Source organism: Morone saxatilis, unplaced genomic scaffold, assembly GCF_004916995.1.
Source record: "Morone saxatilis isolate NCDOM2014 unplaced genomic scaffold, NCSU_SB_2.0 Contig8, whole genome shotgun sequence".
NCBI classification, from domain to species: Eukaryota; Metazoa; Chordata; class Actinopteri; family Moronidae; genus Morone; species Morone saxatilis.
Genome location: NW_023340257.1, coordinates 9,455,756 through 9,471,389, shown reverse-complemented (window position 1 = coordinate 9,471,389; position 15,634 = coordinate 9,455,756). Strand labels below are relative to the sequence as shown.

Here is a 15,634-nt window from a genome sequence, read left to right as displayed (position 1 = left end):
TTTCATTATGTAATGGTTTAAAGTTCCAGTGTGCATCTAGCTGTGTAACTGCAGGTCGCAACTTCCTCGCTTCACCCTCCCCTTCCAAGCACGAAGAACAATCTACGTTGGCCGCGAAACGTGCGAAAGACGTGAACGCTCCTATCTGGAGCCAGCCATTAGTTTGTCCCTTCTGGACTACTGTAGAAACATAGTGGTCTATAGGCGTCTGTAGATAAAAACAGCTCATTCTAAGATAACACAACACTATTCGATGTGTAATGAAAATATACCTCATTATAAAGTGCCTGCGAGCAAGGCATTGCGCTCTCACACTTAACACTTGTCAGAGAGCTTCAGTATTGCTTTGTTTTGTGTGTGTGTGTGTTTCTAGGTTAACACTTCCTCCCACTGCAGCTCAGGTCATGGCTGTAAACATGAATGTCTTCCAAGGGACCAATTTAAAAGAGGAAATAAAATCTATGTTTTTCGGTCCTCTCTGTGTTTGCTCTATGAAGTAAAACTCAGATAATGGAATTGTAATGCAGGGGCATTTCTGAGAACAACATCGTAAGGCACAACTTTCTTGTAAACTTTTGTCCACTGTACCTAAATGCATGACATAATAAGGTTGTTCTCAAGCTTGTAATGTAATAATAAGCACAAACTCCTACACTACCTGCACTACAATTAGCTATTCATTGCAGAGAGCAGTGTTCCTGGCTGCTAGAGAGTCTCCAGATATGGACACTTGATAGTGAAGAGTGGTAACAACAAGAGAAACCCGTCATCTCAGTAATAGCATTGCTATGGAAACAGTATGGAGGCGTTATGTGTGTGGGAAAAAGCAGCAATAAAATAACACCAGGCAAGAATAAAGATGCCAGATGGCAACCAGGAAGCATCTGGAGGAACGAAGGATGCATGTGTGCTGGTTACCTTAGAGAAGAAAGTGTGTACGGTAAGTAGTGTAATGACACAGGATGCTAAAGAGGCTTCAATCTGTCATAGCAGGACTACATTACATTTAGATTTACAAATCATTTTTTACAACACCTGAACAATTGAGGGAACATATGAAAACAGGAAAATAAGCTTGATTTATTAAATAAATTTCACATATTAAGCATATTTAACCATTTTCCCTTCGTTTTAAGGGGAAGGACATTGTAAGATTTATTCCAAGGAAAGAAAACACTCTAAACACCCAGAAAACCAAGTCAAATTTGATAAAATACAACAGCAGTAGAGAGCCAAAGTGGAGAAAGCCCAAAACCAACTTGCCTTTCATTTTATTTTTTAAATTGTGTTCATGACCTTCATGCCACTTCTCAAACACACCACATGTCCTTTGCTCACACACACTCTCTCACACATACACACACACATTTCTGCTGCAGTTCTACTGTAGTTTTGATTGTGTTGCTGGGAAAAGTTGTTTATGTGAATGTCCTGTATGTGCGTGTGTGTGCGCGTGTGTGTATGCATATTTTACACAATGCAGTAACTAAAAAAATGTCAGACTGTGTGTGTGTGTTACAATGTAATAACAGATCCAAATACATGTTGCACTCTGGCAGGTTTCGCTCCACACAATTAACAAGCAACTGTGGTCCAAAAGAGCAGTAAGACCTGCAGCAAGAGAATAAGTTCCTACCTGCACCCCGTTAGACTGAATATAATTTGAACCAGCCCGACTGGGTCTCTGGATTAAGTCTCACATACAGGGAACCAAAGGACCCATGTAACTGGCATTCATTGTTGGATTTGGACATAAATCATGTACTTCAGTATTAATAATTCCTAGGGAGGCTGGGCTGCTCAGTCATGTTGCTCTTACAGTTGCTAAATTAAAATTGGCGCGCAGTGGGGTGACGGTACATGGCCCACTGGAAAAAGACTTGTCCTAGTTGGTTGAGCGGGTACATGTACAGTAAATTGTAGCCGGAGCTCCACCGAAAGCAGCACTCAAATCCACTGAGCCTGTTAAAGGGCAAAGCTTGTGTGAAATAGAAAAAGAGTACGTTGATTTGAATGAAAATTATTCCTCACACGACTCAATGCTCAATACTGCTCGGAGATCTGGATACAAACTTTTCTGATATTATTAAACAGATGGGGCGTCTGTTTGCATCTGTATGTGCTTGCGCGCGTTAATTTGCATGTGCAGTCATACACGTGTGCTCTTACGTCAGCGTTTTATTGTCCGTGAGAGGAAGAGAAAGACAAAGAGCTCAAGAGGCGAGAGTGAGACATACTGTAGTTTGCATGCGTTTCATCTATCAGCTCTGGTGAGTTCATCACTTTGTTAATTGGATTATATCAAACACCTGCGTCGAGCATCTCCCTCTGCTTCCATTTCATGCTCTAATTACTGGATGATTACTGGTTGTGTCAGTAAAAATGTACTTTGTTTCATACCTTTACTTTGTATTCGCGTCACTTTCTCCTACATGAACACGTTTCACTTAACAGAAAAGTTGTGAGCTCTGCTGTGGGTGTGGGTGGTCTTGGCTTGTGTTTATTTATGGCTTTATTCTATTCATCTTTAAGTGTAATTTGATTATGATATTATGGAAAACTAAAAACGTACATAAAGAGCACATAATAAAGGACTTTAATGCCTCTATGCTAAGCCCACACAGGTGATTTCAATTATTCTGATTAGACCACTTCTCCAGACTCAGAAGCTGTGTATAGACTGAGCTTAATTGACAGCTCTCCTGTTAGATTTGTTAGGGCGGGACAAATTACATATATTAGTACCTAGCTATCTAGCGCTCTATATTTATCTTCCAGCATTTTATTTGAGCGACAGGTTCACACTGTGACATTTATCTACAGTAGATATTGGAAGCAGAACTTTCCTTAAATGACAACCCTCGTACAGAAATTCATCTCTTGTCCGACTTTGTGGAGAATGATCGTTAGGGAAATTACTTAAAAAGTGTTGAAATGAAACCACTTGAACAAAATGGGAAGGAGAGCTCTCAAATCCTGCCAAATCACTTGGCTCTTCCGATAAGTACCTCACTGTGGCCGTGTTAATCATCTAGGTGAGACAATGTTATAGGTCTGTGCCTAAAAACAAGGACTGTTCAGTCACATTATGATTGAAACAAAGTCCACATTTTAACGTTCAATCAAAAAGTATCACAATAATAAGGACATTGATTCTTCTCCATGTTTTAGAATTAACTTTGTAAATGCTTTTAAATCTAAAACGTTTGATCGTGCAAGAAATCTCAAGAGACAGACTGTAAATGTGTATATAAGTATGTGTGTATTGATTCATGTGTGCATGTGTGACTACTTGTATGCAATGATCTACGCTCCAGGGATTCCCCATTACTCGTGTGTGCTGACAGGGAATTTCTGCACTTTATCCCAGGCCATTCGTCATCTGTGCAACACACAACTCATCAAGCAGGATTTATTGACTATATCTGTGTGAAACAGGTGAGATTGTTTCCATCAGCATCTGTTCCTTCACTGGACATCAGATCTGTACCTGTACTGAAACGCTATGTTTATACATTGCTTAGGATAGAGCTTATATAGCATGTTTTATACACTCACTGTGCTTTACATGAGAATTAAAAAAGAAAGAAAGAGGCAGTCACAGCTGTTCTGTCACAAAAGCACCAGGAAAGTGTAAACACAAACTATCCAATGACTAAAAGATACAATACCCATCATTGAGAGGCAACATAAAAAGAAATGTTTTGACTCTGCTTTTCAGAAGAAGTGAGCGAGAACACATCTCGAGTGCTCAGCAAGGATGTTCCAGCAGCTAGAAGCATGAAAACTAAAAACTGCAGCTTTATCGGATTTTGAATTGACCCTCAGAACAGCAAAAAGAGGTCTGGATTAAAGCTTTTAAGCCTGACAAACACATATTGTGGAGCAAGGCACTGCGCAAGAGAACCATTCAATATGAGTGCATACTGGAAGCCAGTGTGATTTGAGGGCAGGTGCGGTGTGCTTTCTTTTGTTTGTCCACGTTCAAACTCCGGCTGCAGCATTCTGAATGAACTTCTATCAACCCACAGTCGTCTGAGGAAGAGCATTACAGTGGTCTATGTTACAGGTTACAGAAGCATGCAAAAGTCTTTCCGGGTCTGCCTAATCCTGTATCGCTGTTGGTATGTGTAAATAGTTGACACACTGAAATGGGAGACTGCAGCCACTGGATACAGATCACTGCATCTTTGCTGCATTGCTGCACTGAAGCTACTTCAGTCTCCCCGCGCGCACACACACCGAAACGGTAGCGTGATTGATAAATTGTGATGCTGAGCAAGAGCAGTGTGCAGGCTCTTTTTTTTTTATATAAAGACAGAAGTTATAGTTTTCTAACACACCTGCATTTGGGTTAGTTGGATGTGCACTGAAGCAGTGTTCCCCTACACTTATTGTTTAAACAGTGACAAAATACTGCAGTAAAGTCCACAGGGTGTGTGTGTGAGTGTGTGTGTGTGTGCGCGCGCTGGGTCTACACTATACTTTAGTTGTTATTATGATGGCAATATCCCACTCCTTGTCCTCTATTCTCTCACCTTTCCTCTCTAAATAGGTCTTGAGGGAGACTACAGTGAATTACCTTTTCTTACAAAAGATAGCACTGCACCCGAAAGAATACATCCAGTCACACACACACACACACACACACACAAACTGGCGAAGACTCAAGCTCCACTCTTGTATATTACAATCTGTGAAGACACACACACACACACACAAAAAAAGACAAGAAAAGTGCTGATCCGAGGAAGCATAAACTTTGCCTGCGTCAGTGTATCAGCTTAGTGCGCTAAAGTGGAGATATATGGTGACACTAAAACTGCACGTAGATGGAGGGATAAAAACTAATGACAGGACCAAGGGAGTGTAGAAGAAACAAACGGAGATTGAACGATAGAGAGAGAAGTACACATGGGCAAGGTGAAAACAGCAGTAAGATAAAGAAAAAAGGAGCTCAGAGACAATTGGTTTAGAGGCAGCGAGGGTGAAAATGTGAGAGGGAGGGGAAGATGGGAAGGGAAAGGAGGGGTAATTGTTTATCTGTTGAAGGAGCAGGGTTGGATATTACAAGGCCCCCCTCCTGAGTCGTGGGTGGAAAGGTCTCTCCGCACTCCACAGTAGGTGACACTGTGACTGATTCCACCGCGGCGTGAGCACTGCAGCTCCTCTTAAAGCAGTATAGTATTTCACTTTGGTCCAACATTTTCTCCTCTCTTGGCAAACACACGGTATCTCTGGAAAACTCAGCAGTTGACTTTTAGATGCTCTGATTCACTGCCATCAGCAGCGCGCAGGCCTTTGTTTTTGAGCTGTAATCAATAAACCCAATGAGGGAACAGTGCCTTGACAGAAAGAAACGGAGCACAGATAAATCAAATATCCAGATCTACGGTACTACAGTTTGTATTTGTGTGAGTGGAAGTGACTGCAGACGCTCACTGCTGTTCAGTCTACTGTTGACAAGTGTTATTTCTCTCTCGCGCACACACAAAGAAACACACATCCTCATGCTTTCATGTCCATTGTCAGAGGGACAGCAGGTCCACGGCTCCCCCTAGTGGTAACACCACCAACCAGCACTATAAAACCCAAAAATTACAGGACGCTTCTTCCATCTCTCTGGGTCTCTCTTTTGATCTCCCACTGCGTCTCCCGAGACTCTCATTAATGTCTCTCCTCTTTGTAAGTAACCCACTGCACCTCATTCACCCACCCACCATTTAACTGTTAAACATGTTTTAAAAACTGTCTCCATTTCCCCTCCTGGGGTTCTTCACACACCCACGCTATTACCCCTCATGTGCACTGCATCATCATTACAAACGAGGTATTTAACTGCAGCTCTTATCTTGAAAGATCTTCTCTACAGAGGGTGGCTCAGTCTCACATCCCACCCTTGTTACAAACACACACTCAAACCTCTTAGTGAGTCCTTGTGGGGATTTATAATTAAGTTACGTGACTCTGTGCTCAGGCCTCACAGACTATCGTTATGAGTTGTGGTACTTTGGCTGTGGCCTGGTTTGCCAAAGGCTACAGAGTCACCTTGAACGTCACTTCAAAGATTTATAGTGAAAGGAGTTTTTGCCATAAAATGAGTGTTTGGCACAGCTCATTGACGTGAAGCAGTGAAGGAGAGTGAGAGGAAGCTCCACTGAGGCGTTATCCTCAAGTGACCTCAGTGAGACCCAAGGAGATGGCTGCCTCTTAAATAACCGCTTATCAGCCCTCATCAATAATGGACAAACACCAAGAGAGGGGATGAGCGAGGCAGCGAAACCTAAAGACCAAAGCGGAGCGAGGTAGAGAGAGAGAGACGGGGAGAAACAAAGAAAGAGTGATGGATCTTAACAGAAAGTGTTTTGTCCATATTTTCTATCATGTCTTTCACCGATCTAACGAAGCAGAAATGGTTTCAAGATTGTTTTTCCAAAGCTGGGAGAGTTTTAGAGACTGACCAGCCGAGCACGGTGGCGGCTGAGCCTGTCCCAACTGGTCAACTGCTGTCTGGCACTCTCCTAACTGAGCACATCGACAGGACAAACTGATGCCCTATTGATTCCCACAGTCAGCTAGTGCTGACACAAGTGAAACGCCAGAGGTCTGCGCATGTGTGTCTGCAGAGAGTGATAGCGCTGCCGGTGTGTGAGACTCCGGTTGATTTATTTATGAGAGTCATGTTAAGAACATGCATTAGCTTACTCAATAGCCGACTAATGAACTGGTGATGTGTGTCTGTGTGTGAGTGATGGCAGACTGACCTATATGTCACATTTAGGAACCCGTTTCAGACTTCAGACCAGTATGAAACAGCACTGACTAATAGGGGGACAAATTTGTTTTCACCACAAATACAGTGAGTAAAAGTAATAATATAAAAGTGCTTCTGTCTGTTAATGAGGTTGGGGCGTAAGGTTAGACGTATGTCATTCTAGCTGTAGAGAAATAAATCAATGAAATGTCAATTTGTGACATTTAAACAAATGTGTAAGTGACAGAGAGCTGGCAGCACACAAAATGATCAATCAATAAGATTGATAAAACACTCATTTACTTAAAGCATTTCTGTCGGAGCCTTACAGCACAGAGACCTCAGACACTACTGTTACTGGTGTACTCAGAATTTCATGAATATAAAGTGGACTAAATAATATTTTATGACTAGGTCTATATTAGACTTCAGAAAAATAACTGCAGCTCAAAAAATTAAATAAAATATGTGATTATAATTTAAACCTTTAACAATATTGACACATTTGTAATGACTGATTTAACATATACAGTAATTCATATTCGACTCAAACATTGATCATGTGATGAAAGAGCACATGTGCACGCTCAGGTGCACACAGGCACACCTAGCTAAAGCTAAAGCAGTCTAATACATCACTCCTGCAACAGATCCTAACATCATGAGGGTTATAATGTTCAGCTTTGGTTGAAACGGTTTTGAGAGAGCTGTTGATTCAACTCATTTTGGAGGCTGCAGCTTTTTTGTGACAGAACATAATCTGGAGGGCAGCCAACACTAAACTATAGATTACTAATGTTCATTGTTGTTTACAGGATCAGCAGCACTGCAGCTATTATTGGTACTATCAATTAATCTGCAGATTATTAATTTAAATAATTAAAAACAAATTATTTTTGTTTAGTCAAGAAAATGTCAAGAAAAATGTGACAAATGCTCATCCCACTTTTCTATGGCCTAAAGTGATGTCTTCAAATTGCTTCTTTTGTCTGAAAAACAGTCTAATACCAAAAATATCTTCATTTGAACAATGCATAGTGTATATACTTTCATTTATAGTTTCATATCTTCTATTATATTTTGTATTTTGTAATATTTTTATCTGTGATATTCATTACTTTGCTGTGTCAACCTGGATTTCTTTTCAATAAAGGAATATCTTATCTTATCATAAATGACACAGAACACCAGTAAATCCTCACATTTCACAAACTGGGACCAGAACAATTACTGAAATGATTGTTAGGAGTTCATTTTCTTGCACCAATCTTTGCAGCTCTTAACATCAGCAACCAATATGTTACACAACAACAAATAATCACACAGAGTATAAGTTAGTTAGGAGGGCATTTTACTCACACTATTTGAAGATTCTCCTTTCTTTGTGGAGCCAGAGTGGTCTGTCCATGTCATAAAGAAGTCACTCACCCACTGATACCTGATGATAATGTGTGTGTCTGTGTCTCAGGACCCTCCATCATCCACTGCTGCTGGCTAGCAAACCGAACTAAAGTAGCTTACTCTCTCCCTCTCCAGGTTGTTTCACTTAACTAACTTTATAAACATTTTAATGCAGCACGCTTAACTAAAGAGTCTTTTTTTTCCTTCTCCACTCCACCAGTCTCGCAATTAGGTATAACAATGTCGGCATCTTTTAGTGTTAATAAAAGATGTGAACTTCACCTAGCTTCCTTCCCCTGGCCCTCAGCAGGCGTTGACGTCTCTGTCCTACCTGCAATACCATTTTTCACCACACACACTGACTTACATGTACCGGCTGTTACAGCCCAGAGGGGCGCTGTTTCACCGGTTTGAAGAACTTCAGTTAAAACTGGAAGAGATGCTCAAGACAACGAGATACAAGGAATTATTTCATGTTTTTACTGAATAATGATAGGTATTTTAGTAAAAACCGGTGGGGGGAACAGTTAGGTACAGGGTAGTTGTTACAAGGGCTCTGAGCAGTCTTGGGTTGGGGTTAGACCCACCTCAGAAGCACCCTACAGAAATGACTAAAGCCCCGTGCAGTCTTCTGCTTGACACAATGTACCATTAAACCAGGGGTAGATCGAGCTGCTGCCAACTCAGTTTGGTTTCAGACCACATTTTAGACTTAACTGCAGGCCAAAGTGAACAAATTGTTCATATGTGACTCAGATCTGATTCCTAATCTGATATTTTTTATTCTAATTTTGGCTGCTTTGGTATGTGGTCCCGATCAGATACAAGTCTGATTCTTTGCATGGTGACCTCAGTGTGAACAGTTATATCAGAATTCATGTGACTTTTGTGTTACTCTAGACTGACATTTGTCATGAAGGTCACCTCAGGACAGTGACCTGTTCACACTGGAATCTGATATGAGCCACATTTAAACAGTAACGTGAACAGCCTAACAAAAAGAAATCGGATCTGAGGAATAAATCAAAATTGAGCACTACGGTTTGCAGTGTGAACGTAGCCTAAATGAGACACTTAAGTTCAATGTATTTGGAAAAATAATTTGGAAATAAAAGAGTTTATTGATTTCTAATACCACCTTTAGATATTTATTGCTTTACTAATGTGCCACAATAATGTTTATGAGTTCAGATATCTTCATTTGGGGTTTTTCCAAGCAATTACTGATATATGTGATTGTTTGTGATTAAGTCAGCATATAATTCTGCCACCCCTTAAAGTCCTCATGCCACCTTTGTGCCACTCCATTAATATTCCTCTCGATCCACCCCTACAAAAAAGCCTTGGTGAAAGGGTTTTTCCAATTTTTAATTACTAAATGAGGTACTCTCTTTTTCTATGTCCAAAGTAATTTATTACATGACTGGTTCTAAGCCAAAGGTGTCACAGGATCCTGGTCGGTCTAATACCTTGTGTGTAAAGCCGATCACAGTTTAACACACTCTCACAGGGCTTTTACTGTAATAGCTTTAAAGCATTCATAATAAAAAAGGCTCTAAACAGGTACTTATCCTGCTACATTTAAATGCAGGTAGAAATTAGCCACAAAAGAGATTTACACATGCAACACTTTAGAGCAGAGGTAACTGAACAAATCTATACTGTCTTGAGCAATTTAATCATAGTGATGAACGCACTTTCAATATGTACTGATATACAAATGTTGATCTTGATGTTAGAAGTTAATGGGTAGCCTATGCAATAAAATAAACCAACATACACACACTTGCACTGTAAAGAATTTCCTATTAATAATATGGACGTCATGAAAAGTTAAAGATATTTTGTAGAGCTATATACTGTATATATAATCAGACATGCTTCCACACACACACAAACACACACAGTTCACACACGTTTCTGTGACCGCCTGACCAATTAAGTATTTAGTGAGGATACCAGCTCCTATGTTAAATATTCACTTGTTTTCCAAGATGAATAAAGGATGAGGAATTGACGCATTTATCAGCATGCCTATGTGTATGTCTGTGTCTGATTGTGTGTGTGTGTGTGTGTGTGTTTGCACACGCATGTTTGATGAATCATTGGTTCAGTGCACAGTTTTGCTCACTGCTTCTCCAGTGTCGATCGATTACAAACTACAGCTTCATTAGGTTCTGATTAAGAATACAGACTGACAGACACACAAGCTATTGCACACAGAAAAACGTACACTCACACATAAACACTACAATGTAAAGTGAGACAAATCTGTCCCTATCTTGTATTTGAGCATGAACACAACTTCCTTTCTATTCCTGTCTGTTAGGCAACATAATAAGTGAAGTTGTGTGCCTGGATAGCTTCTCCTTACATAGGCAGATGCCAGAGTCTAAACACTTTTAGTGAAAACGAGGCTTCAGTCCAGGCTTGTGACTGGCTGTAGTGAATAAACATTCACTGTTGCTGCCTCCTATTTGAAGTTCTAACACAGACCTGTTATATTTGAGCTGATTTTTTTTTCCTGCCTTAAAGTCATGTGGAGTACAGAAACTATCCCACAGAACAATTTTCTTTAAACCTAGCTCTCTGAGACAAAAGGGGTCAAAGACGATGAAGATATAGTGTAGAATAGTGAAGAACAGAGGCAAGAAGAAAAAACTGAGTGACAGAAGAGTAGAGGAACAACTGTGGGGACACTGTAACTCTGTCACCTTCACACCGCGGTCCATCATCGGACAGAGCTCCTTTAATCAGATGAACTGACAAACATCCAGACTGTCTGCACACACACTCTCTCACACACACACACACTGGTACAGCCATGTGCACATGGCATATGCTTCATAATGTGACCCTCTGCCCCCTGGAGGTCCAAATGCCCCTTCACAGTCACTCCCTTACAAAATATTCCCAGCTCTGTATCCAATAATATCATGGGCTTTTGATTATCTATTTCCCCACTAGTCTGATTAAAATTGATGTCTGCTTTAATTCTGTGCATGATCAAAAATCTGCAGAGTGCATTTGCCTCTGTAACTACTTTGTCATTTAGGTTAAAAGGGGATGTACTAGATTTGTTTTGTTTTTTTACAGTAAAAGGTTGAATAAACACAATAGTTATTTTTCAGATGAATATTAATTTAGTTCCCTCAAATGAAACTGCCTTCCTGTCTTCATATGAAACACCAAAGAAATCACCAAAAGACAGCATTACTACCGAAGAATGTTTTGAGCGTCATAATAACACAAAAGGAAACAACTGGCATAATGTAGCGTTTTACAAATGTAAAAAACAGCAATAAAAACTGTGGCCATTGCAAGAAAACTATACAGCTTCTTTTATGTAATTTCCTGCAAACTGTGTTGGTTTCTGGCACAACCAAAGCAGACTTCCTCACATTGAAGTGATTCAAAAATGGCAGATGGTGGAGGCGTTGAATAACAACAAACTGTAACAGCTGTACCCTCTTTAATACAATGTGAGAAAAATGCAGAAAGCAAAGAAGGGGAATCACAGTACCAACAGAAACACCAGAGTGAACCTGCTCCGGATGCTCATTCAGCGGTGAGGCGTTCAGGACCGACATGTGCACTGGCTGCCTGTCAAAGTCAGATTCTAAAACTTGTTTCTAATCAAGTCTTTCTGGAACAAAGTGGCTGATCTCTGCTTCACTCACATTGTCACATAGCGACAGTATCTGGCCCTGACTAGATAATTAGCGTTAACATTCGCCACATTAGCCCCGAGGAAATGTGGAATGCATATGTTCTGAATTTAACACAGTTAATTGTCACTAAGGCCTACATGGTCAAGATGCACATTAACAATACAATGAACATGCACTGTCTCTAACACACACACACACAGATGCTCCTTCACCACTGAAAACACACACCCACGCCCCAAACACAGAGACACACACTCATGAATAATGAACTGCAGGCCGTGTGAGGGCTGTGAAGCTGAGGCTCATTTCTGCTCATAGTTTGTCTCTTCTTCCAATTCCCATCTATGCTCTTTGAATGAATCAAAGATTTACAAAAACTACAAACCATGCGTGTGAGTGTCACATACTGTTTATGTACTGTTATGTCTGTCTTTGCAAAGGAATAAATTGCATCAAAACAGCAAGAAAAAGTGAGGACAGTTTTGTTGGTCTTCATAATGGGAGGGCCATTTTAAAATATACCTAGGCTATACCAGAGTTAAGTTAAGTTTTAGGGTAGACTGAAGAAGGGTCACAGGATGATTAACATAATACAAAAGGACTTTCCTCCAAATAATTTTTTTGTTGTAAAATACTGGACAGTTTCCCTGTAAAATATTCAAAAGATAAAAACAAATTCACTCTTTTTTCCACTTTGGTGGAGCTCTCTTAGCAACCTATGATGGGGCATCATAAGTAGACATTTCATTGTTTTAAGGGGTCACAAGCCAAATAGGTTAGGCTAGGAAATGCTTCCACAGACTTTTCAAATCACCTCTCTCTGCAGAGCCAGAAGGTTTTTAGAGCAAAACTCATTGGAAGGTCGAAGAGGGCACTTCACTGATTTGCATATCTTCCTTTGGGTTTAATAAAAGCATTTCATATAAAAAATTTTCTTTTTGCTTGGGTAAAGTTGTGGCTGGTTTTTGTTTTGTTTTATAGTTAGAGCAGGAGAAAAGGATTTCCAGGAGTTACTGAAATAAATGACTGTGTCCAGCACAGGTCTTGACCACTGATACACACTGACCTGGAAAAGAAAGTGAGCAGCCAGCTGTTTTATTAGGTTACCATAGCAATGACCACAAACTTTCAAGCACTCACACGCCCACATGGCTACGTACATACACATATGCCAAGGTCCCAAAGCGAAACGCTAACAGCACATGGCCATATGAGCTCCCATAGCCAGGTTGACCCACCAGGGATACAAACTGCCATCACAGTCCCCTCCCCTCTTTAGTGGACACAGAGGAGGTGATAGAAAAGTCACGCTCCATGCTGTCAAGTTTAGGTCATGTTATTATTATACAGATTGCGATATAGTCAAATATGTTTGCAGAATATAGCCACAGAATCAGCGATGAGAGAGGCTGAGGAATGAACGGGCTGTTCAAATGACTAAAATACAGTTCATGGAAATACTAATCCAGCAGCCTCTCCAAATATAAAACATGCAGTCACACCTAATTTCTAAACAATACTATGGAGTGTAATTTGTAATATTTCCATTACATATGGTAAAATTAAAAATTAAAGTGCTTGTTATTAACAGGTTGTAGTTCCCTTATAATCTTTGAGTTCATGAGTTTCTTTCCTAATATGACATTATTATCGTGGTGCTGTAGAGGCAGTGCAGTGAATGTGAATGTGAAGCAGTGAAAAAGAATTAATGTTCTTTCCTGGTTAAATAAAGGTTAAAGATTATTAACAAGCTACCACTAACAACAGATTCTCTATCGGAGAATCAAATACTTTATTTGAGATTATTCTTCTCCTTTCATATCTGCTGGAAAGAACAACTCAGTGGAGGCAAAGCAGCTACATGCTGCTTTCTAGCCTGAGGGCTGAGCAGCGATCCACAATGTCCCAATCACACTCACTCAAACCACTCACCGACATGATGCTTTGGCACAGATACTAGATAACTAGAAAAAAACACATGGCGGCAGTGGGTCTCCACCAGGATCTTAGGGACCCCCTTTCATGAAATAGATTATCCTCAAAACAACAACAAAAACTATGTCACATTTAACATGAGCCATTTGGAGCATGATTTAATCCATTTTTTCCATACGTTGATGTACATACGTATACATTCTGATTATGCATAAGCCTGGTGCATTAACCTCTATTACTGACATATTACTTTAAGAGACATGTCCATTTTGAAGTGCTTTGGTTGTGCAACTTTAAAATGACTGTGAAGCAAACATAAACACAGCTACCAGCATAAGTATTAGTATACAATATGTTTAAGTAATTATCAAGGGAAAAACTGTCCAATATAATGCATACAGACAGCCTACTGCTTACTTTTCAAAACTATAATCAAACTATTCAAGCTGGTGTCCATACGTTAGGAGAAGGTGTGTCTTACATTAATGTTTTGGGCTTCATGCAGTTGACATTTTTAATTATGTATAGTGTGTGTATATGTGCCCGGGCCTGAATCAAAAATGGTTCAATCCAGCATGTGACAGAGCATGAAAAACTCACGCACTGACATAAATATATGTCTTCAAAGAGTGATCAGTCAGCCGGTGGGTTTCACATTAAGATCAACAGTCTCCATGATGGAGTTGACATTGCATAAGATGCAGTACGTGGGTTCAGTGGGTGAAAGTTCTGGTCTTGGCGTGAGTTCAAAACGTTTTTCTTAAACAAACAGTGGCCAAATAACTACAAGCCCCACAACCAACCACCATTTAACTGACCAAAGCAACAAATCCATCAACCAGCAACATCTCTCAATAATGCTTCAGGGTTGCCACGGCAAAAAATTAGCCTGTAGACATAAGAATTGGAGTACAGGTATAAAAGTCTCCCGGAGCGTCCAAACATTCACAGATATGAGGTTACCTGTACAGCATGCCTGTCTGGCTCTTGACCGTGTCGTGCAGCGACAATGAGTGGAAGTTGAGAAACTCCTCCAGCTGTTTGAGCTCCACCACACTGTTGGCTTTGTTTGCCGTCCAGATCAAAGGGGCATAGGCTCGCGGCCCTGTCCCCATGGACGTCTGCCTGGCGAGCCTCCCCTGCCCCGGGCCTTGGGTCTGGACCCCACCCTGACCTCCTCCCTGACCCCTGGGCCCTTTCTGCTTCGGGTTGGGGATGTCTGGGCATGTTGCTTTATACAGGTACATCTTCCCGCTGTGCTCTTCTTCACTTTATCCTCTCTTTCAGTCTCTCCCGTCTTCTGTGAGTCCGTCCCACAAACATGTACACTCAGAGTAATCCAGGTAGGCCCCCTTGCCCACACAAGCGCTACATGGAGCAGAGGACTATGTGTGAGTGTGTGATTAAAGCTCAGAGGGGAGTGAAGTATTCCTCTGGATAAAACTCCACATAAAGCATATTCCTCTTATTTTAAAAACAAAAGACGAAAATCCGACTTGAAAAACGTGAAAAGAGAAAAAGAGTTTTTAAGAGTCCAATCAGACTCTCCAGGCTGCTCGTCCACACAGGAAAACCAGGCTTTTTCCTTACATGTTCTCCTCCATGTGGGCTGTGCCACATATGTTCTCTGCACACATACACACATGCAGAAAGAAAGAAAGAGAGAGAAATATACACACAGATATCCCACTCTCTCTCTCCCTCTCTCTCTCCTCTGCTCTCTCTTTCCCTCTCACACAACACACACACTCATGCTGTCACTTTGCCCCCTGCTCAGCCAGTCTACATTATAAGCTCAGTTTGGTTTTGCTTCCTATTAAATGGCATGGAAATCTGGGACATTTTTTCCCGCCCTCCCTCTCTCTCTCTCTCT

General features: G+C 40.8%; 1 protein-coding gene across 2 annotated transcripts in view; it reads right to left on the bottom strand.

Annotated features, from left to right (window-relative positions):
• The window catches only part of kcnab1a (potassium voltage-gated channel, shaker-related subfamily, beta member 1 a), a 97,570-nt gene that overhangs the window by 75,293 nt on the left and 6,643 nt on the right, over positions 1-15,634 (bottom strand). Inside the window, exon 1 of one of the 2 annotated variants that reach the window (XM_035680434.1) lies at positions 14,725-15,552. The exons of the other annotated variant lie outside the window; for it this stretch is intronic. Coding sequence (XP_035536327.1) covers positions 14,725-15,008 — 284 coding nt within the window. The 5' untranslated portion in view covers positions 15,009-15,552. Of the gene's footprint in view, positions 1-14,724; positions 15,553-15,634 lie in introns of those variants that run through there. 2 annotated transcript variants of the gene reach the window in all.